The sequence below is a fragment of the Durio zibethinus genome, chromosome 12 (genome assembly GCF_047325235.1).
Source record: "Durio zibethinus cultivar Kanyao isolate XHJ-2024 chromosome 12, ASM4732523v1, whole genome shotgun sequence".
NCBI classification, from domain to species: Eukaryota; Viridiplantae; Streptophyta; class Magnoliopsida; order Malvales; family Malvaceae; genus Durio; species Durio zibethinus.
Genome location: NC_143173.1, coordinates 4,769,975 through 4,793,616, shown reverse-complemented (window position 1 = coordinate 4,793,616; position 23,642 = coordinate 4,769,975). Strand labels below are relative to the sequence as shown.

The 23,642-nt window shown below is 31.8% G+C and overlaps 3 protein-coding genes across 3 annotated transcripts; 1 reads left to right on the top strand and 2 right to left on the bottom strand.

The window, feature by feature from the left end:
• Positions 1 to 36: 36 nt before the first annotated feature.
• Positions 37 to 894, top strand: LOC111297470 (photosystem I reaction center subunit XI, chloroplastic-like). The gene is made up of 2 exons (XM_089741759.1): positions 37 to 84; positions 328 to 894. The coding sequence occupies exons 1-2, from the start codon at positions 37 to 39 to the stop codon at positions 808 to 810; spliced, it is 531 nt and encodes a 176-aa protein (XP_089597885.1). The 3' UTR covers positions 811 to 894.
• Positions 895 to 3,469: 2,575 nt separating this feature from the next.
• On the bottom strand, positions 3,470 to 4,917 carry LOC111297237 (CRIB domain-containing protein RIC4-like). The gene is made up of 3 exons (XM_022891889.2): positions 4,577 to 4,917; positions 4,353 to 4,496; positions 3,470 to 3,875 (listed from the first exon to the last, which is right to left on the bottom strand). The coding sequence occupies exons 1-3, from the start codon at positions 4,704 to 4,706 to the stop codon at positions 3,670 to 3,672; spliced, it is 480 nt and encodes a 159-aa protein (XP_022747624.2). The 5' UTR covers positions 4,707 to 4,917; the 3' UTR covers positions 3,470 to 3,669.
• A 12,990-nt stretch (positions 4,918 to 17,907) lies between these two features.
• Positions 17,908 to 21,990, bottom strand: LOC111297341 (GDT1-like protein 3). Its single transcript, XM_022892059.2, has 9 exons — positions 21,477 to 21,990; positions 21,294 to 21,362; positions 20,795 to 20,938; positions 20,458 to 20,556; positions 20,188 to 20,260; positions 19,934 to 20,019; positions 19,422 to 19,505; positions 19,235 to 19,294; positions 17,908 to 18,263 (listed from the first exon to the last, which is right to left on the bottom strand). Exons 1-9 carry the CDS (start codon positions 21,552 to 21,554, stop codon positions 18,075 to 18,077), a joined length of 882 nt encoding a protein of 293 aa, XP_022747794.2. The 5' UTR covers positions 21,555 to 21,990; the 3' UTR covers positions 17,908 to 18,074.
• Between the last annotated feature and the right edge of the window lie 1,652 nt (positions 21,991 to 23,642).

Genomic DNA, 23,642 nt, shown 5'->3' with positions numbered 1-23,642 from the left:
GTGGGGCGGCCTCCAAATTCCATTTCTTTGGGCAAAATGTGCCGGAAAGTGAGAAGTCAAGCTAGGTGTACGAGCAATAAGCATGTGGGTGGCCATTAAATATTAAAATATTGTTAAGTCTAAACAAAGGTGCCGACACAATTTTATGTTTTTATATTTTACTTCATTACAAAATATATGATTTAATTGAGGAGGTGAATTTTGACCTGCATTTTTTTTTCTTGAAAAAGATGATTTTCCCATATGAAAAACTAAGGTTCATGCTCATTTTTTATTGATCATAGCTTATACCATGCGATATGATCATATTAAAAATTTTATTTGCAGCCAACTTACCAAGTGATTCAGACTATCAATGGTGACCCATTTATTGGACGCCTAGAAACCCCAATCACGTCAAGCCCATTGATTGCTTGGTACCTCCCAGCTTACAGGACAGCAGTGAGCCCGCTTGTGAGGGGGATTGAGGTAGGCCTGGCTCATGGGTTCCTTCTTGTAGGACCATTTGTTAAAACAGGGCCTTTGAGGAACACCCCTGTGGCTGGAGGAGCAGGAAGTCCGGAAGCTGCTGGCCTTGTGGTTATATTAAGCATTTGCACGACAATGTATGGCGTGGCATCATTCAAGGAAGGAGAGCCATCCACTGCTCCTTCTTTAACCTTGACTGGGCGGAAGAAGGAGCCAGATCAGCTCCAAACAGCGGATGGATGGGCTAGTTTCACCGGAGGATTTTTCTTTGGAGGAATTTCTGGTGTCATTTGGGCCTACTTCCTCCTTTATGTCTTAAACCTTCCTTACTACTTCAAGTAGCCTTTTTCTTCTCTTTCTTTTGCTTTATAGTTCTCTTCCTAAATTATGTTGCTACATGTAAAGACAACTGAAAATTAATGTGCACATTTGATATTAATACGTTTCGGTTAATTAAATTCGTCCTGACATGGTAGAATTTTTTTTTTTTTTTTTTGCTTTATAAGATGCCATTTAAAACAATTCAGACTTAGTAGTCCTTATCTCTTTTAAATGATTTTTTGGGAGGGAAAAACAAAAAAAGTTTAAGGTGACAAGAGGTTTTTCATTTTAAGTTCAAACCAAATTATATGTTTTAAAAAAAAAGTATATTAAATTCATAGTTGTATATAAAAAAAATTACTGGTGACAATGAGATTCGAACCTTTCTTTCCTTATAATCAGTAACTTAACGATCCTTAACTTTGATAATATTATAGAAGGAGAAGGCAAGTATCTCAGAATCAGTAACTTGATTCAGGAGAAATAGTGTACTTCTCAAATAAGACTGGATAAGTGGCTTCGTAGCTATATATCCATTTTGAGGTATTATTTGTTATGTACTGCGTTAATAAGTAAAAAAAATAATTTTTGTAATTTTATTTTATTTAACTTCAAATCATTATAGATATGAGATGGTTTTTATATAAGCAATCAAATATTAAGTGATAATGAAAAATATAAATAATTATTATCGTTTAATAAATAATTTTAAAAAATAAATTAATAAATAAATATTATCTTAAAATAATTTTAAACAATAAATAAAATAAATTTTATAATAAAATATTAAGATAATTTTAATTAGATATCTTAAAATTATAAATGCATATAACATTATTCAAATCCAATATGAAACTTGAACATGACATTCCCCATATTCCTCGAAAAATATGATCTCCCTCCTCAAGCATGAAGATTAAAATCTTGGAAAGAATTTTGATACCTTGGAAGTCCACAGCCGGAATCAACATCAAGAAGACCAGATGGTTCGGTTCCATCATGGCATTCATCTTGATACCCATTTAGAAAACTGGTAAGTGCAGCATTGACTAGGTTTTTTGTTTTTTTTTTTTGGCCAAGCTCTCTGACTAGTTGGCACAAAGAATAAAAGCAGAGCTAGTCAACAACTTGTCCATTCTTATATTTTCAGTGCCTTTCCTGGGATTCTGTGTGCCGTTGTCAGTAGCATTAGTTTCACCTGAATACTGAAAGAATAATATAAAAACTCACAAATTAACGCATAGCCATTAATTGAATTTGAACGGATAATACGTGCATTTGAATGGATAGTAAAATTAGATTTGATAACAGTGAGATTGAAAGTAATAATGAGATGGGAATAAAAAATAATTATTAAAAATGTTACTCTATAAATATATTTGCAATTATTTATATATATATATATTTTAATATTATTTATAACATTTAAAATTTTTAAATTTTTATTCAATTAAAATATTAATACATATTATTTCATTTATTAATTTATTTATTATATAATAAAATCAACAGTTATTTCAATTCTTTAAATAAAAAATCAAAATGAAAAAGAAAAAAATGAAAAAAAAAAGGTTAAAATGTCATGGATCTTTTTGTCCAATTACTATAAAAAAAATAAAAAAAAGAGACAAACGGTAGGACTTGGACAAAAGTGAAAGGAAGAGTGCAATAAAAAAAAAAAAGGAGAATTATCAGGGGACCTCTCAGCTCCAGTGAAAAACTGAAGGCTATGGTATTATCCAAATATCATAATACTACGATATGGACAAAAAGGTGATCCAAGTCGTTCCTGTGCAATCGGCATTCCAGACGAGCACTAAGGGGAAAAAGGAGGAATCAAAGAATTCCACTAATTATTTTTCCTTTTTTTTTTTAAAGTACAATGAATTTATAATTAGCAAACTATAATATCTCAGCAAAAAAAAAAAAATGCAGATAATTAGCCACAATATATTTCCTTTTCTCCATATATATGAGTATCTGAAATTCATAGTATGATTTTTTTCTTTTTTTGATTTTAATCTTCACTAATAGGCAAAGTTGAAGTAATAATTATAAGTGTTACTTTTACCCCGCTAGGCTAGCAATTTTGAAAACCTTGGATGCAGAAAAATCAACCAAAGTTGAAAAGATTATATGCTGTTTTTTACAGCCACCTGAATGATTATGTGGAATTATTTACACGTATATGTTACGGATTTAAGGAGGAGTCATGAATCTCACATCGAACATAATAAGAGGGTCATTAAAGTATAAAAGGGTTCACACCATCAAACACTTTTGTTTAAGTGAATATACATCATATTTCAGCATTCTGTCTTGTTATCTTGTTTCTCTTTAACTTGCGTAATCAGCCCTTTTTATTGTTCTAGTGTCTGCACATTTATGTTTTAGCCTGATTTAGGTATAAAAGAGTAGATTCCAAGCCTAAAGCTGCACGGATTCTGAGTATAAAATCGGAGTCCGTAACATATACAGCAAGCAATTGAATGCCAATGTAGATCAGATGATAACAAGAAATAAAAATTAAGATCCATGCATTTTTTCATTTTTTTTTTTTTTGAATACGTAAAAATTTAAATTTTGATTATTAAAATTAAAAATTTAACATTATACCAATATATCATATGGCTAAATAGCCCTGATCATTTATAGTTTAAAAGAAAATAGACAAACTAAATAACTAAAAACAGTCCATATAAACTTTATACGCCCACTATGAAGCTTTGTAACAACTACAAAACGAACAAGGGGAGTAAGAATTCCATTACAATTTTATCCATTTTTTGGCACTTAAATATACCTAATTATCATCAGCAAGCACCTCACTATTATCTGAAAGACAATCCTCGTTTCACCTGAGTAACAATCGATGATCTGTTAAGCCTTTTTGTACTTAGTAGATGCTTGAACAAGAGGTGAGCTAGTTTCTGCCTGTGTTTCCATGGGGAAAGTGAACAAGCGAGGAGGAGAAGGAATATTGTCCCAGCTGCCCATATCCAATCCTATGTGTGTCACATGCTTTACATCTGTTGGGAATCCTATTTGCATATCTTTCTCCGACTCTTCCATCTCTTCCTTGTAGGCTGTAAACTCAATACAACAATAACTTTAAGAGTTTGTTTTCTGTACCTGAAGTTTTAAATTTTAAACTGTGTTGAAAAATTTTGATGTGCATTTCCATATCATATAGAGTTTATTCCATACCTGATAATTGATCGTGAACATGGCTAACCTGGTAATTTAACATGTGATACAAGAATTGCATATGGATTTAACAACAAAAAATGTATTTCGTGTTTTTATATCAACATAAATTATGAGACATAATTTTTGTATAAAATATAATATGAATATATGAATTGTTTATGTTTTACATTACACAAATATATAAATTCTATGATATAAAAAAAAATTATTAATTCATCATACTATAAAATATACTTGTTGAAAATGACTCTTTTATTACAAATTCCATTAAATGGTGGCCGCATTACAAATTAGGATGCACGTTTGGTCTTTATCATCAGAAGAAAAGCAATGACTAGTAATTCAGACATTACCAAAGAATTGAGATAAAGTCTTGAAACTCTTGAACAGCCTATGAAACCCAGTTGATATGCCAGGCTTTGGAAGGGGCAGGAATTTCAATGAATACTTCATGCTTTGATCACTCGATAAACTTTCTTCGTCTTCCTTTCGTGTTCCTACGAAGAAGTTATACAACAATCAGAACCAAATTAAGAAAGCAAAAAAGAAAAAAAAAAGTGGAATTAGAGAAAGAGACTTATTGCAGTTGAATTGGTATCTGCAGGCTTTGATCTTTTAGGCTGCTGCACAGCTACAGCCACACTTGATTCACAGACACAACCAACTGAGAAGGGAAGAATAACGAATCTTTCCATTCTGTCTCTCATTTCTTCATTAAACAACCAATGGAACAAATAGAATAAGGAAAAAATGGTGAGTGAAAAAGTGAGACACCCAAAAAGAACCGGCTTTTGAAGGAAATGCAACCATTGGAAGTGTTATTGCTTTGTTATATTGGGTGGCTATGGCTTTGTTATCAAGTTACAATAATTCTCATGTATAGAAAAGGTCAAGATACATTCGAGTTTAGTTTGGTAGAGAAAAAGAGAGGCTTTAAAATACCAACCGATCATCTCATAGGTATATTCGGACATCATTAATTCCTAATAACGGGATTAAATTGTGATGTTTAAGCCTAAATAAAGGCCTAACCCAAGCTATGTTTTTTCCTTTTAATTAAGTAATAAGGGATTTTTTAAGTTTTATCTTATACATCTCTTTCAAATTGATTTAAATAAATTTATTTATATAAAATTTAACGAATTTATAAAAATTTATTTTTTATATTCTTTCAAAGAATTTAAACTCAAATAACAAACAAAAACATATATTTTTTAAAATCAACCATATATATATATCTCAAAATAATTATCTCCTATTGATTTTTTTTATTAAAGTAATTCTATTTTGACCTTATTTTTAGAAATATAATATTAAATTAAAATTTTTAAAAAATATGTTTTAAAAAATTTAAAACTCAAAGTTTACAATTTTTTTTTAAATTTTATTTTATTATTAAAAATAATGATTAAAGTTAAATTAATTTAACTAAAAATATCAATAAAAGACAATAATTTTGAGACAAAATGAGTATATTACATGCATTGAGCAAATAAAAAAGTTGGTGAAATTTCTATATTTAGGATGCGACAATCCCAAAAATCAGCCCTTTCTAACTTTCTGTCGCTTTGCCTTTAAAACTTTTTACTATGTTAAGTCTCCACAGTGGGCTCCTAGCTACTACACCTCCACTCGCCTCTCTTGTACAATAAGCCATCATTTTTTGTTCTTATCCGTATTTCTTTTTCATTATTAATTTTTAAGACTCAAAATTTTTTTCTTCTTCTTTTGTTTACTTAATGTGGACTCTTCCTTTCAAGTAGACATCGCAAGCGATCTTTCGTGTTGAAAACACCAAGCTCTTGGTGATGGATACCAAATGGGTGTTTCCTTGATTTTAAAGAAGAATAAAATGATTGACGATTGGAAATTTAAAAAATTATATTAATTAATTAATTAACAGAGAATTTTACACCTAAAACACAAAAAAAATTCTTTTTTTTCTCTGAAAAAAGTTACTTGTTTTTGTTGTTCGGCTCTACAAATGTGGTCAAACGATAGGAAGATAATAAACCCACCTACCAAAGTAAGCCCGAATGAATAAAATTAAGGTGGACCAACATTCTCAAAACACCAAACAAACAAGATATTCTGTTAAACTGTCATTCATGATGTCGTGTTATTTTAATTTTTGTGTTGTGTACTTATATTACTGAGTCCGATACCCACATGACATTATAAACATTAGATTTTGAGCAAAAAAGTTTTGCAAGTTGGGAGGTGTGGATTAATTGATCAAAAATAGAGCAAAAGAAGGGGGTAATATTTGAGTAATGCACACAAGCATCAGAAAGAGGAAAGAGAAAACCAAAACTTGTCCCAAAGAAAATTTTTTACCGAAACACACACACCAAAAAAATAAAATAAAATAAAAAATGGTTTGCTGAAAAGCAAGTGAAGTTAAAACTTGAAGTAAATTGCAAAGTGCTTCTTCCATCAGTTATCAAAAGTGCAGTCAGAAGAGAATGTATAAAGATTAGCCTTAAGATGAATTTACACAATAAGTTATGCACTTATTTGTCAGATAAGTAGTATTTTTTATGAGTGGATTAGCACATGTCTAAAATGACATCCCAAATTGTTAAATTGTTGGAAAGATTATCTTGGCCAAGATTGGATTTGCACCACCGCCCTTAACCAACGCCAAATATGTTTCCAAGTTTATCGGTGTTCATTTTATTGATTCAGTTAATTTTTGAAGAATTATTTATAATTAATTAATTAAATTACGTTATTTTATTTTTATTAATCGAATTAAATTTATTAATTTAAAAACCTAATTAATTGAACATAATTCGATTGATCTTTGAATTAATCAAATATTAAAATATATTTAAGTTAAATTATATTTTAAATTCTTAATTTTTTATATTTAAAACAAATTAAATAAAATTGTTTGTGCCTAGCTTTGATCTAAGGATATTCATGGAAAGGTAAGAAAAGGTAAAAAACGATTAGATGTAAAGGCAGGGAATGTTTCCTACATTTGCACCCTAACGCGCATATAAAAGATCAAGATAAGGGAGGTTGACAAGAGAGAAAAATAAGGAATTAGAATAAGATGGCACCTGAAATGGTAATACTGGATGTTTATATTTATAGGCAGGGTTGAGGGACTTGTAGGGAACAATAATGACGTGACTGAGCTAATGTAGCATTAAACATGTCAAGTCAGGTCAGTTCAAATGTCTGAAATGCCCTTAGCTATCTATTGGCAACCTCTAATAGGAGAAAAGATCACAATATCTTTTTGACTACTAAATGCCCACAACATTCTATCCCCCAACCAAACAGTCTAAGTATCAGAGTGTTAGGTATGAGATTGATTTGTTTTGTATATATTTGTGGGCTTAAAAGGATTGCCAGGGATTTGACCTCTTTAGGTGGTCAAACGTTCATGAAACCTATGTGATAGGTAAACATCAAGGGCCTATTCTTGTTATTCAGCTTAATTTGGGCTGTCTTGGTATATGTTGACCTGGTATAAGTTTAATCTTGCGTGTGTGCTTTAGGTTAGGTATATGGTCTTTTTAAGAGTTGCCAAAGTGGCTCTACCTTGGGTGGTCCGAGGTGAAGACGAGGGGGTTTAGGTAAGCTGATGAAGTTTGTCTAGTAGATGTGAGGCTTAATGTTTCCAGGAACTCGAATCCTTGATTACTCTTTGGAGGTGACTTAGCGCTTGGTTCACCAAATCGATTCAACCTAGGGTTTTGTCTAGTCTGGCCGATCATACTAGTTTAAGTAGTTAAAATCGTATTCAATAAAGAAAATGGTTGTTTGGGTGATAAAATTCAAAGCAATAGAGGTGAAAAGACACTCTCCAATGATATCCTAACATGTGGCATGATTTGGGTTGTTCATTTAATTTGGGAGGAAGCTATATAACGGTTGTTGGGATCTTTATTTTTCACATTTTTACTTTTTTGCTCTCAATCCGACCTAAATTTTCTAACCTAAGAGCTTTTCAGTCTTCTTTTAACCTTACAATTTTTTTTTCCAATCATTCTTTCATTTTACTTTAGTATGTTTTCTTTTCATCATGTCTACTGGTGCTAGTTTCGAGGGTAAAAAAAGTTTAAGGGTAGAGCCAAGAGAAGGTTGGCTCAGGCATGATGATGACAATCTAGTTCTATTGATCATCAGAGGTCGAGGCTACTGGTTCAACCCATTGTTTGAGAAATAATAGTAAAAAGTTGATGAGAATTTTTAGGCTCGAGAAGAATGGGTCTTATATATGAATGAGCTATGCACTCAAATAGATTTTGATTTAAAGAATCCTCATATTCCTTTTCCAATCTCCCAGGTTGATTTGTCTTCTATGATTGACTTTTTTACCTCTTTGGATGTTCCTTATTCTGGGTTTCAGTCTCATCAATTTTTTTTCTTTTTTGTTCCTCTACCTTTTGTCATTGATGCTCTTATTCTTTTCTCTCTTTCTTTTCAATCAACTACTATCGACATTTCTTTTTTTTTTGAGAAAACTCTTCATCCCTTATTTTTTTTTTTTGATATTATGGTGCTCTCCATGCTGTTCCAACTCAAAATCCAGCTTTTACTCTGGAGTTTGAGTCTTCTGTCGATAAAAGACTCTGACAACAAGTAGGTTTCTGAAAAGGATCAAGTGATGGAGGATAACTTGACTGAAGAAGGTAAATGTGAGGGAGAGTTCTCATCGAAGATAGATGAGCTAGTCGAGGTCCCAATTTATACCTCATGTTCCTTAGGCATAATCCTTAAAGATGTGATAAAGATCTTAAAAAGCAGGGCTAACCCCAAGGATTGCCCTAATATGTGTTTAGCTCATCACATCTGTTCTCTATGAGTGAACTTTCACTTTCCAAATGAGGGGTATAGTATATTGATGCCAAGCACTTTAGATCATGTCATCGATAAAGTAAAGCCTCATCAGCTCTAAGTGTATTGGGATTCTGTGGTAGTCATTTCTAGGTTCCCCTTGCTTTTTTTTATTTGTTGAAATTTTTAATTCTTATAATTTAACAATCACTTAGCTTACCCCTAACTCATTTTAGTACATAGTTGGATTTATAATTTTTGCCAATAGTTAGGTATTTCTCCCGACCTCCCTCTATTTAGTAAATTTTTTCTGTCAAAAAATACCCTAGTGATAAAATTTGGTTTTACATCACAGCTCGACCCAATAAAAAATTGTTTACAAATTACCCAAATTTAATAAAAAACTAGAAGTTGCTTTTCTTTTGCCTTCAGAAGGAAAAGAAAAATTAAGACGGTAAGTTAGAGGCATGGGAGATCATAAATGAGCCCAAAAATTTTATTGATATGCATGTTGCTCTTTCCATCTTAGACCTTATAAAATGGAATAAAATAATGGACTACACCCGAAGAGAGGAATTGGTCATAAATACCTACGAGTTGACTTCCTTTAAAGTGGTAAACAAGTTCAAGTATTAGGGTAGATGTAAGATAACCTCATAAGGTCTTAATTTTTATTTTTATTTTTTTTAACTCTCAACTTGTTTTTGCTAAAATGTCAACAAAAGATTTTGACTTCTCCCTTTACACCTACGAACCGAGGCCCATAAAAGGCCAAAATTAAAAGATTCAGCTTGGTGCTCCCTTTTGAAATGAAAATAAACCAACAAATCCTATTCAAAAACAACCAAGCTCTTCAGCTTAACCCTATGCCATTGCCAAAAGTAAGCATAAAACAATGAAACACAAGGAGCTCTTCACAACAGCTCTCTTTTTAGCTAAAAAATTAAGGACTAAGACATCCTCTTCCTTTTTAAAAAATCCTAAGGTCCAGATCTTAAAGCTTAATTTATAAAAGATCTACATCAGCTTGAAGTACACTTCCAACGATAACTTACTAGAAAGTGCTAAGGTAGCTAAGAGGTTTTACAAGGTCTCAGTCCTTCCAAGCAATAAGTATCACTTCAGCTCAATTTTTTTATCATTATTGTTAGCTTTGGTATTTTTTTGTAGTCTGAGCTCTACCTTTGCAATCTATCAAAAGCTTTCCCCTCAGTCCCCTATCTACATTAGCTAGGCCTTGCACTATGCTTATGTGAAAATGGCTCATATGTTTAAGGTTGAGAAGAACTTGACTGCTTATGGTGAATAACACTAAAAGAACACAGAGTCCCTAGTCAATCTTTAGTTTAGCCTCAACATCTTTTACCAGAAAGAAGTTGAGCAAAAAAAATAAAAATAAATGAGCTAATAGCCAAGCTAAAGAGCGTGTAAATAAAAAAGGCCTTAGTAGAATCAATGAGAGATCAAGTTAAGCTGAAGCTTAACGAAGCTCAAGCTAAAATTGCTAAGTTAAAGTCTAAGTTGAAGGCTGAGGGGAAGGAAAAATAAGAAATCAAGTAAAAAATTAAGAAGGTTTGTAAGGATGAGGTTGTTCAAGAGTTCAAAGCCATTAAAGAATTTACTCAACTTCTGATGAAATTCTAGAAGAAGAACATCTTCGGTACCTTTGAGCTCATGAAAGACGAGATGTTATTTAAGTATGTTGACCTCGACCTTAACCACTCTACCATCAATCTGAACAATATCAGGTTAAGGTTTCCTCCACACTACTCTGAAAGGGAAAAGGATGTGGATGCAGCTATGGATATTGAGATTGAGGCTACCTTAGCACCTGAGGCCAAGAAGAGGCTTATTGTTGCTGACCAAAGAGAAGCTTAAAGGGTTATTTTCTTTTTTTTGTTATTTTATTTTTTTTTATAAATTTTTGTTTAAATGTGAGGTCAAATTTTTGTAGTGACTTTAGATGAAATCATTAAACTTTTATTAATTAATGATTTTTTTGTACTAATTTGATAATGAAAAATTAAAAATGGAATTTTTGTTCAAGTTTTGGTTTGGTTTTCTCATTTTTTTTTCCTTTTACCTTCTTAATATTTAAGTAAAGAATTCAAGTTTAAGCTTGGATAGTAATTCTTCAAATAATCACATGGTTTAAGATAAGGGAGCATAATTTAATAAACCAATGATCAAAGTCTCAGTTTGGTTTGAATGAGCTTAAAATTCAACTAAATGTTCAAGAATATTTTAAATTAACTTAAGAATCTATTTTGATACAAGTCTCAGGTTAGACTTTGTTAGGTCAGTCAAAGCCTAAGCTTAAGACTTAGAATAAATGTAATCATATTTGACTTCGAGTCTCACATTAGACTCAATTAAGGTTAGATTAGGTTGGATAAAACCTAAGTTCAAGACTCACAATAAATATGCTCATCATAACTTTATTCCATGATTTTTAGGTTACAAGTGTGAGCCCGATTCTATCCAAGCTATTGATGGTACACTTTCAAATTATCTGCATTTCATATCCTTGAGATAGGATTGCCATTCATGTCTTATAATCTATAAGTCATGTCATAGATGATCTCTTTAACCACAGAGGGTTATTCCCAGGTCTTGGCTAACTTACCACCTAGGCTGTCAACTCTTGAGGTTTCAATTTTCTTATGTACCAAGTCGCCATTTTTAATGTTCTTACATCAAACTCTATTATTGTAGTAGTTGGATACCTTTTGTTGTTAAGTTGCTATTTAGGTCAGAGTCATGTCTACTTGTTTTTTTTTACCAAATCTAGGTTAGCTCAGAGGGCCTCTTTATTTTCTTTTCCTAAACTCAGTTCGATTCTCAAGTTTGAGAAGTCGATCTTAATAAGCACCATAACTTCTATCCTAAATGCTAGGTGGAATTGAGTCTTTTTTGTGGAGACTTTTATGGTTATCCTCAAAGCTTATAGTACTCTAGGAAGTTCATCAACCTATTTGCCCATTTCATCATCTAATCTCTTTTTTAGGGCTTCTAATATTGCCTTATTAGCTGCATCAGCTTGGTAATTAGATTGAAAGTAAGCAATCAATGTGAATCTTAGATCAATATGAAGGTTGCAACACTGCTATTTGAACATCAAAATTTTAAACTATTTGTCATTATCCATTATTATGGACTGAAGTAGGCTAAACCAGTAGATTATATTTTTTCATACAAAATTTTCAATATGGGCTTTCATTGTAGTAGCTAAGGCTTTAGTTTTAAGCCATTTTATGAAGTAGTCTACTACTACTAAAAAAAATCTTCTTTACTTTATTACCAGGGTGAATGGTCCAAAGATGTCCATTTTTCATTGCATGAGAGGCTATAAGCTTATGATAGAAGTGAGTTTGGTTGATGAAAGATGTTGTACATAAGCAAATATTTGGCATTTGTCACATTTTTTCACTAGGTCAATTGTATCCTTTCTGATGGTGGTCCAATAGTAGCCCTGCCTAAGTACTATATAAGTAAGCAACTAAGGTTTAAGGTGATTTTCACATATATTTTCATGAATTTCTCTAACGATATAGTTTGCTTCTTTGTTATCCACTCACCTTAGGTAGGGCAGGTTAAAAAATTTTCTATATAGCTTCCCATTAATTATGGCATACCAAAGAGCCTTACTTATTAAGGTTTTAGCTCGAACCTTATCTTTAAGTAGTTCTCTTGTGGTCAGGTATGCCTTGATCAAGGTCAACCAAGTTTTCTTTCCTTGATCTATCTGACTAATTTCTCTTCAATGCTTTTTTATACCAATTCTTCCACCAATGTTTGGCCTAAATTTTTTGTTATCATATTTAAGGCTAGCTTGAACAAAGAGTTTGCTAGCGTGTTCTTTAACCTCGGTATTTTCATCACCTTGGCTTTGTAAAAAGTGGTAATAAAGGCCAATGCTTTATCTAAGTATTTTTTTTTATCCTTTTTTTTTTGTTTTGAACTTATCGTTTATCTGGTTAACCACTACTTAAGAATCACTATAAACAATTATATGCCTTACATTTAGCTCAACTACCAATCTTAGGCTGACTACTAATGTCTCATACTTGACCTGATTGTTAGATGCCTTGAATCTTAATTTGAAGGTGTATTGATATCACAGGCCTTCCGAGCTAATAAGGCTGAGGTTGACTCCACATTGTGGTTAGTAGTCGATTTATCTACAAAAAGTTTTCACATTTCCTCTTTTTTAACTTTCTCGTCTTCTTGAGCTACTAATTGGCTTGAGCTTATATGAATTTTACAATGAAGTTTGCTACTACTTAAAATTTAAAGCCATCTTGGAAAGTATATGCAAGTCGAATTCAATGAGTTTTACTGCCCACTTGATTAGTCTACTTGATAGCTCTAGTTTTTGTAAGTTTTGCCTGAGCAGTTAGTCAGTTAACACATGAAAAGTAAAGTCTGAGTTTTTTTATTAATGTAACAATTTCGTGGGCTAGCTTATCTACCTTGGCATAGTTTATCTCCAACCCTGCTAATGCTTTACTCACAAAATAAATTGGCTTCTACTTTCTTTCTTCTTTTTGAATCAAAACCAAACTAATAACCTAGTTGATTGTAGCCAAATACAAATACAATGTCTTGTCAGACCTTGACTTGAAAAGAATGAGTGGAGAGAAAAAAAACTCTTTAAGCTTATCAAATGCTTTCTGACACTAAAGGGTCCATTTAAAGTCAAAAATGTTCTTGAAGATCTTGAAAAATTAATTATAAGCATCGCTCTGCCAACTTTGACATGAACCTGCTCAAAGCAGCTATTCTTTCAGTTAACCTCTACACCTCTTTCACAGAGGTTGGTACCTTCATATTTAAAATGGCTTGAACCTTTTTTGGGTTCACCTTTATCCCTTTTTTATTAATCATATAGTCAAGAAATTTACCCGACATGACTATAAAGGTTCATTTGCTCAAATTAAGTTTCTTGTTGTATTTTCTTAAGATATTGAAGGTTTCCTTTAACTCTTTTATGTGCTCAATTGGGCTTTTACTCTTTACTATCGTGTCATCTACGTATACCTCTATGTTTTGATTAATCTGATTTTTGAAGACTTTATTGACTAATCTCTAGTAGACCATTCTTACATTTTTCAAACCGAATGGCATGACCTTGTAACAATATAGGCTTTTCTCAATGATAAAGGCTATTTTTTCTTCGTTTTCCTTTAATGTTTTAATTTAGTTGTAGCCAGAGTAAGCATCCATAAAGGCCATATTCAATGCTATCATCCATTAATTGATCTATGCTAGGGAAAGGAAAAACTATCCTTTGGATAGGTTTTGTTAAGGTTGGTAAAATCAACGCGTATTTTCCATTTTTCACTATGCTTCTTGAACATGACTACATTAGCTATTCATTCAAGTAATAAACCTCAATAATGAAACCTACCTATAATAGCTTCTGACCTTTTCCTCAATAGCCTTTTGCCTTTTGGAGCAAAAGTCTTTTTTTTTTGTCAAACTAGTTTCATGTTCAGAATGGTGTGCAACTTATAGACCATTAGTTCGGGGTCAATTCTTAGTACCTCGAATGATGTCTGGGAAAACAAGTTGGCATTATTTCTTAAGAGTTGGATTAATTGCTCTTTATGTTCAAGTTTAACTCCAATTTGTATATATTTTTCTGATGTGTTCTTCCATAATGGTATAGACACAAGGTCTTTTGCTAGTTTAGATCGGTTCTTATTTACCTTAAGTTTTTAATCGATTATTTTTTTCTACCTAATCAAGTCAAAATCATTTTCTAAGGGGACAGATCACGATGTGACAGTTAGTATGTTGTTAATAAGTAAAATAATAAGTGATGAGAATGTAAAGTTGAACAAAATGTATGTATTTTCATTTTAATTTTTCTTCTGGCTGGTGTATTAGCTCAGTCCCAGTGACATGTGAGGATTCGCATCAACTTGAGAGTTCAGTCACTTTCAAAATCTATTCAAAAGTTATAAAAATTACGATAAGTATGATTTTTGTTAGTGTAGAGCTTAAGAGCTTAGAATGGCTTATAAGCGCGCTTCTTTTAGGTTGATTTTCTGTTGTTATGGGTGCTTACACTTACTTTCTTATTTCTTTTTGGTTTCTATTACTTTCTTTTTTTTAATCAATTTTTTTTGTCTTAGCCGAAATGTTAGTCTATTTTTTAATAATTTTTTTAATCATTGTAACATAATATTGCCGTGCCGTGGATTGGTCTCTTGTCACCTTTTTAACCTTATATGGTGTTGGAAACTTTACTTTTAAAGGGAGCTGAACTTATGAGCTGTATAATAAATTGATTAGATTGGCCTAATATCATGTTATAGGCAGATAAGATATCTATGACTATGAATTCTATGATTGATGTCACTATCTTCAGTTTCGTTCCCAGCGAGATTGGCAATTTAATAGTCCCTTTGACGAACACTTGTTTATTTCCAAATTCAATTAGAGTTATGGTGATCAGTTGTAGGTGGTCTTCCTTGATTTCTATCTTTTTCATGATGGAGTGATAAGACATCAATTAAGCTTCCGTTATCAAACAAAATCTTTTTGATCACATAATTATGTATTACTATCGTGATCACTATAGCATCATCTGAGGGTATCAGATCCTTTTTAAAACTTTCAAACTGAATGAGATTAGTTTATCTCTCTAATCTTTCTCTTTTTTTAACAAGGAGCCAATGGCCACGATCATGCCTTGATCAAACTTTCTTTTGGCAAAGGTGGAGCTTCTCTTAGTGATCACATTGATTACCTAACAATCGATCTATTTTTGATAGCTCGACTTCATCATATTTTTGCTTATCCCTCTAAACTTTTCCTCTCATGTTTCCCTCTAGCTTGCCTTTCCTATCTCTTATGGGTTATTTGTAACCTCTTTTGTAGTTTGACTTACTCTGTCCTTGTCTTCATCAATTTACAAACCTATCTAGCTAGTCTCTTCTTATCAGAGCTTCAATCTCATTTTTTTAAATCAACACAGTCTTTGGTGTTATGACCTATGTTCTTATGGAGGCACAAATTTTGGTTGAATCCCTCATCATGTTTTGTTTCAGTGGCTTTGGCCATCTAAGCTTTAGGTTTTTTTCAATTTGCATAAGAACTTTCTCATGGAAGGTATTTAATTTTGTTCGTTTTATTCTTGAAAGAGGATCGTAAAAATCTTTGCCTTTTTTATAATAAAAGAGAGGAGATAACCCTCTATCACCTTGGTTGTTTTTCATTGTAACTTTAGCATTTATATATTTCTCGACCATAAATAAAATGTCAGCTAGCATCTTTGGTGGCTTTAAGGATAAGGTCAGCTTAATATGGTACTTTTTATCACTAAGTCCACTTGTTAGGGCGATTACATCAACTATCTACTCTAGGTATTTCACTTGTAGAGCTTCCATGTTAAAACATGTAACATAGTCTTTTAAAAATTCATTTTTGCCTTGATGGATTGACATCAGGCTCAAAGTTATTTTCTTTATTCTTCAATTACTTACAAAATAGGACAAAAAAGAATGGCTAAGCTCTTTAAATGTTATGATTGACCTCGACTTGAGGCTACTATACCAAAATCGAGCTACGCCCTTGAGGGTAATAGCCAAACCCTTACACATCAAAGCTTCATTTGTACCTTACATCATCATATTAAATCTATTAAGCTTTAAATGGTCAAATAGGTTAAATGTACCTTCGTAAATTTCTAAGGTTGACATTTTGAATCCCTTTAGAGGCATAGCTCTATCAATCTCTTTAGTGAAAGGCGAGCTCTTAAAAAACTTGAGCTTATCCTAAAAAACAACTACTTTTCCCTTTAGCTCCTTTTAAATGTCTTACATATGAGCTTGCAAGTCTCTATTCAGTTGAGGTTTTGAGTTGGTTTGTTTCGATTTTTAGGTTGTGACATGTGTAGAATTGTGGTTAAGGTAAGGGTGGGTAGCCAAAATATCATGTTCTTCTTCTTTTGAGGCTGAAGAAGCTTTTATTTCCTCATAGTTTGGTTGCCTTTCTGCAGCTTGTCAGCCAGGGGTGACTAGATTGGGTACTTTTGAAGCTTGGGGTGAGATTATGGTGTACAACATTTATTTTAGAGCTTGTCCTTATTTAGTTAAGACTTGCAATTATTTCATGGTCGGATCAACCCATTGAGGGGCAGGTCGGTCTATGTGTTGACTATTGTGTGTTTCCATTTCGGTTGGGGCAACCGTCTCTCTTTCTTCTATAGCTCATTTCCTAGGCGACATGATTTTAGGTTGGATTAATAAGTAGAAAGCCTCCTACTTAGGGCACCAAATGTTTATGCTGAGCTCAGACCTGAAAGTATTTTTAGAAAGACAAGAAAAGGAAAAGAACAATTAGATGCAAAGACAGGGAGTGTTCCCTGTATTTACACTCTGACACACAAATCAGAGATCAAGATAAGAGAGGTTAGAGAGAGAGAAAATTAAAGAATTAGAACAAGATAAAACCTCGAAAGATAATACCTAGATTTTTTTATTTATAAGTAGAGGGCAAAAGACATATATAAGACAGCAGTGTCGTGATTGAGTTGATGTGACACTGAACATATCAAATCAAGTCGACTCAAATGTCTAAAATGCGCTCAATTATCTGTTGGTAACCTTTAATAAAAGAAAAGACCACAATGCTTTTTAACTATTAAATGCCCCCCACAAAAATTATCTAACAAAATATTCTAATATTAAAATATTAAATAATAATTAACTTATAAAATGAGACTGAATATATCTTTAATTTTGTTTCTGAATTTCTTTTATTTCAATTAAAATTCAGATTAATTTGGTTATCAAATTGAATTAATGAAAAATTAAAATTTATCTAAAATTATTTTTAATAATGAATCAAAATTATTTAATAATTTCAAAGACTAATTGATTAACCGAATTAAATTGATATTAAAGCCTAATATGAACACCCTTAATTACTCTTTGCTCCAATCGACTATTTCTTGTTAGCGGACGCATGGCAGAATTGTTTAATATATAAAGGGACATTTGTGAATGAGATAATGGAAGAAAAACCATTAAACCAACAAATGAGCCATTTAGCCACCAAAATTTTTGCTTTCAAAATCAATTTCCAATATTTGCGAGTGGACTCTAAGGAAAACCAAGTATATATCTAAAGTTATGTATACAGAAGAACAAGAACAATTATCTGGTTTTCAGCCAGTTAGTATAAAACTCTTTCAGTGTTCATATAACCAAAAAGAAGAATTGAAGTGAAAAGCATGGGGCGTGCTCCAAAAGAATCATGTTAGCCTACAATCATAGGGGAGGATAGAAATATGAAGACAAGGAAAAACAAAGGAAGAGCAAGCCTCCAATTGTAGCGACAGTGCGTTGTGAGATCTTGGCCGCTAGCAAGCTTCCTCCCACCACAGCCAATGATGTACAGATGGTGTGTCCTATTATGGCTCCTACAGCTACTCCAAGTGCATTTTTATGCGTTGCCAGCTGCAGCATCAGAAATCATGGTTTAGGAAACTATGACTTCTAAAATATGAAGTTCTAATCGGCATGCACAAAGTTTTACGCCAAACACAAATCTAAAATCCAAGGCTGAATTTGGCATTGTGGTCGGCATACAAAACTGTGGTTTAAAACAGCCACAATATCAAACAATTCAAAATTATTTGCTCAAACAGAAATTTGACTTAAAAAGAAATGGAAAGACCTTCAACCACAGTTTTATAATTTGTATAGTCTAAGCATATCACTCATGAAAATTTATATTAATTCAAATTTGTCAATGAAAAGAAAATAAACAATGCGACTCAGGTTAAATGCAACTGTCCCAGATAAGAATCATACAAAACACATATAGCATTTAGAGGGTTGAGATTAAGCTTATTTAATTACAAAACCATGTCAGACTGGGGAAAAAGCTCAATCTCCTTATTAATGAACAAACGTAAATGTGGATCAAACAGTTAAAACACAAAATTCATGTTATACAGGTTGTAACAAGTAAACCAGGTGAGAAACCCCCTCACAACCTGCTGATAAAATGATAAGAAAGTGGCAGGGGATGGATTACTCATAAAAAGGATTACTCGTAAAAAGGACACTCAACGAAAGAGAAAACCAGCCATGGTACTGCAGCTTACAACAACAACCCTTAAAGGCTATCCTTAATCATTTTACACTCATTGTTAATGGTGATTAACAATATTACCATCATTTAAAATAGAGACATTTATTCCTCTCGGTACCCATAGCAAATAATTGTCTTTCTGTCCCTCTAAATAACCTATCAGCATTATTTGTACAGCAACAGAGATGATTGCAATTTTTGAGAAGAAAACATGTCAGCTCCTTACAAACTTCTTCTCAAGTAAAAGAACCCAAAAATATGAGCAACCATCACAAAAAGACATATTAGAATCACAGAAATAACTTAAGGTCAAGGGTAGGAATCATCTCACAGCAATTGTTGCAATTTGGCTTCGATCCCCCCATTCTGCTAGAAATGTTAGAATAAATGACTGCATGGAAAGAAAAGAGATAAAAAAAAAAAAAAACACTTCAGTGATAATAGATGATTTAAACAAAGAGAGAATCAACTACATATAAATATTTAAGATGAGAAGTAATGTGGAAACAAAATAAAACCTCCAAAAATATTGGTGTACAAAATCTGGAGAAGAAGCGGCGATAAGATGCTTTCCCTTGACCAGTTTCAAGTTTCTCCTCTACCTAAACATGCGAGATAACCAAAAGCAAATTCAGTGTGAAGGTAATATGAAAGATGACAATAAAGAAAAAATAAAGACTTTCAGATGCTATGCGATGCAATCTTTGAATATAGTATAACTTATTGATACTGGATAGGTTACAATCTACAGAATATATATGTTCAATATCCTTTAAAGAAACTATGCACTTCCCTGAAAAGAAACAGGCAGTTTTTCAATCTTTTACAATGTAGAAAACAGGGAAAGGAGACACCTTGGTAATCCAAATCACTAAATTTACAAGTATAACCATTTAGACTGCCTCGAAATTAGATATCACGTTATTCCAGTTCTTTTTATACATTGTGAGAAGCATCTCTAGTAACCAAATATGCGAAAATGGACGTATAAAAGAAAATATGAATATCAAATAGAACGCCAGAGACATACTTCTTCCATTTCCTTTTTCTGTGATGCCTTTGAATCTGATCTCCAAGCAATGTAAAGTAACCGAAGCCCAAAAAACGCATAGAGAACTGCATATCAGGACGAATGGTTATCACAAAATGACCGTAAATGAAGTCGTAAAGAGAAAAGCAAGCATGACGAGTGAAAAAAAAATTGAACAAAAAAACCTAATCTGAAAAATGATGGTATAGAAACATGAAGAAAGGACCAGAAAAAGAGAAAGTCATCATACATACCAGTAGCAGCACTATTGGTGTGCTTCCTTGATATCAAATTTGGTACAATCCTACCTAGTCCAGTGGAAAGTACCTAATTGACAAAAAAATTTAAACATTGATAACATTAAGAATTTAGCAAAAATATCTTTGGCAGTACATGTTGCCAAAAGCATTTAATAACAGCACCATGCAAATGCATTGTATTCCATGAAACAATAAAAGAAAAGGGGCCTAACACATTTCATGGTTTAAAGCAAAGACTTGAAAGATTAAAAAGAAATGGCTTACTGTCATAACAATCAGGGCAGCAAGGGCACCAGATAAAACAGTTGACTTTGGGTGACGCATAGCCATAAGAGCTGCTATTATAAACGTTTCATCTCCAATCTATCATTACATTCACAACATACCAATTCAGCATTTCCTCCGAATGGTATTACTAATACAAAAATATGTGATAAATTTCAGAAGCAAAATAGTTGGTAACAGAGTAGCCAGAAGACAAGTTTGTTAGCAAAAAGCTCCCCTTTGAAGCACATTATAGTAAAAAATCTGGAAAACCATTATCATTTCACATTGTCAAACATAAATTTGTAAAAAGACCAATAGAATTGAATGCACAAACCTCACTAACAATTATCATGGACAAACTTGTAAAGAATCCATCGAAGATGCCAAGACCAGCCGAATCAAAACCTAGATCAACTCCCATGGAACCAATATCAGCCTTCTCGTCTAGTGCACCATTCTGAAAATTCTTTGAAACAATCTGTATCCAAGAAATTACATCAACATAATCCAAAAACCACCACAAATTACATCTTTAACGAAAAATAAAATATACAACTCCAAGAATGAAGGCGTTACATAACATTGTAAGTTGCAAATTAAAACATTAAATCTTAAAATGAAGCTAATGTTTACACTTTCATGTGAATTAACCAACTCCCAGTTTTATACTTACCTCTATTTCATAAACAGTTGCTCTACAGCAAAAGAAACTGAATTAGTGCAAAACCAACTACCAAACACCTAATAACTAACTAAACAATGTGAACTCTATAAATTCTAAGTTTCTCAATAATCAAACAGAGAAGAAAGGAAAAGAAAAGAAAAAAGCAGACCATGCCGCGGCGGCCGAGATCTTTAATTGACCCACCGGATTCCTCCTTCTCACCTTCAAGCCCAGACTCCTAACAAATCATAAAAATAGGGAAAAACCCATTTAATAATTTACATAGATTTGAAAGAATAAGCTCTTAAAATATTTTTTTTAAAAAGTAGAAAAAAAGAGAGATAAACGATACCTGAGCAAAAGAAATGGAAGATAGAGCGAAGAAGAAAATGGAAGCAATGAAGAGAAAGCGAATGGAAGTGGAAACCATTAGAGAAAGTTTGAGGGATCGTGAGATTTTTGTCGGAAGAAAAATTTAAAAGTAACAAAGGGAAAGTGGAAAGAGAGGGATCTGAAATTCTGAATCAAAGGAGAGATATCTGAGATAAGGAATTAGGAACTGAAGGAAACTTGAATGGAATCGTAGGGTTCATTTGTGATCAATGAGATCTAAGAGAGGAATAGAAAGAGAGATCCTGCGAAGAGCAAAGGTCTTCTCTTTTAAAACTTTTCAGGACAGAAACAGAACACGTGCGAAAAGCTCGAGGAAAGTTCCACCCTGACATAAAATAATAAACGGGGATCGCAAACGTAAATTTTTTATCATTTATTCATGAATTAATGATAAAAATTGTATTTTCTGGAACGAGAGAGCTTGAGACATGAAAGAAATTGTAGGTACTAGTAATGGCTGCTTGATTTCGTTCAGTATGTGATATTGATTTTTAGTATTTTATTGAATTAATATTTGATTGAGTTAAAAATTAGATTAAAATGTACAGCTAATATGAAGTAATAATTTAATATAAAATTACTATAATCAAGTGCACAAAGGTTTTTTAAAATAATTGGTAAAAGAAAGTAAATGTAAAATTAAGTAGAACATGTTAATTGTTAAATAAAAATCATAATCAAACACTTTGTACTTTATAGGTACAAATGATTATCAAAAAATTTATTCATAATTAAGGTAAATAATTATTTTAAAAATATTATGTGTTATCATAATAAATAGAAAGTAATTACTGATCATCAAGTGGTTATTGGTGATAAATTTTTTTTATCTTCATAAAAATGATTTGTTTTTAACATTGTAATGTATAGTTCAAGATTTGTTTATTTCATGAATTAATAGAGTGATAAAAGAATGATTATCCAGCTAATATTTATAGAAATAATTTGGGATACATTGTAAAAACAATGTGAAAAGAAATTGTTAATAAAAATTTTGAATGTATGTTTTGTTATTTTATTTGATAATAGTATATGTATAATTATTTACCAAGATTGGATGAGTATTGACATTTATGTTGGTCATCAAGCAATGAAAGCAAGAGTATCATAATAGTCATCATTTTGATTTTCTATATAGTGAAATTGAGTATTGTAAAGTGAGTTACAATATATAGTAAGTGTAATTTAAGTAGATTAAAATCAAATATAATGTATATAAAATGAAAATTTTATTTTATTCTTGTTCCAGGGCATTTGTTGTTATAGTAACCGATGATTCAGGATGCAGAAAAACTTCAAAAGTGTTAGCATTGTTGTATGTAAAAGTTAAAATATTTTGATGTGCAAGATGATGTGCATTAACAAATTCCTACCATTCATTTTGAAAGTATAATTGCTCATTCATTTTTGTCAATTATATTTTGAATGAATTTAGCATAAAACCCTTTATGTGCACATTTGTTGGAGTTTGAACTGTTGACATGTATTGTTGAGTAATGCCTTATGGAAGTTACTATAATTATATATGGTTTTGATGTGGAAATGAAAAACTAAAATGGACATGGAAAATTTGTTATGTGTAAATAAGAAATAAAATGTAGAAAAGGGATCCAGAAACTTCATTTCCTTCACCTATTCTATTTTTTAATTAAAATAAAAAGAAAAAAAAGTCAAAAGTCTTTTATGATTTTCCATTTTTTTATACTATTTATTTTTATTTTTTTCTAACCTTTTTTCCTATTCTAATGCTAGCTTCCTTCTTATCTGTTTTTGACCTCTATAGATCTCAAGACACGGTTGTAAGTGATTATAAATGACAATAATAGATATAGTTTAATATAATCTTAAACATTAATGGGGCATTTGGTTCAAGGAAATCCATACATTTTTCTCTGAAATTTTACTATTAGGTATATGATTTCAACATTTGGTTCAGGATAATTTGATTCTGAAAAAAAATTAATAGATTTTCAATAATACCCAAAGTCTCGGAATAAAAAACCTACCTCTCTTTATGGTATTCTAGGATTTCGTGAGGGGAAAGTAGAGTTATTTTCAAATTTAACCTGACTAAAAAATTGTAAAATAGTCGTTACTATTTTGAAAAGCATGTCTAGAAATGAAT

Coding starts and splice junctions, on each gene's coding strand:
- LOC111297470 (XM_089741759.1), top strand. CDS start 37: ATGTGCCGGAAAGTGAGAAGTCAAGCTAGGTGTACGAGCAATAAGCAT. Junction 85..327: donor GGTGTACGAGCAATAAGCAT/GTGGGTGGCCAT, acceptor TTTTATTTGCAG/CCAACTTACCAAGTGATTCA.
- LOC111297237 (XM_022891889.2), bottom strand. CDS start 4,706: ATGAGAGACAGAATGGAAAGATTCGTTATTCTTCCCTTCTCAGTTGGT. Junction 4,497..4,576: donor TACCAATTCAACTGCAATAA/GTCTCTTTCTCT, acceptor ACTTCTTCGTAG/GAACACGAAAGGAAGACGAA. Junction 3,876..4,352: donor GACTTTATCTCAATTCTTTG/GTAATGTCTGAA, acceptor TTGAGTTTACAG/CCTACAAGGAAGAGATGGAA.
- LOC111297341 (XM_022892059.2), bottom strand. CDS start 21,554: ATGGTTTCCACTTCCATTCGCTTTCTCTTCATTGCTTCCATTTTCTTC. Junction 20,939..21,293: donor ATCTCGGCCGCCGCGGCATG/GTCTGCTTTTTT, acceptor TCTTGGATACAG/ATTGTTTCAAAGAATTTTCA. Junction 20,261..20,457: donor CTGCCCTGATTGTTATGACA/GTAAGCCATTTC, acceptor TTTGTCAATTAG/GTACTTTCCACTGGACTAGG.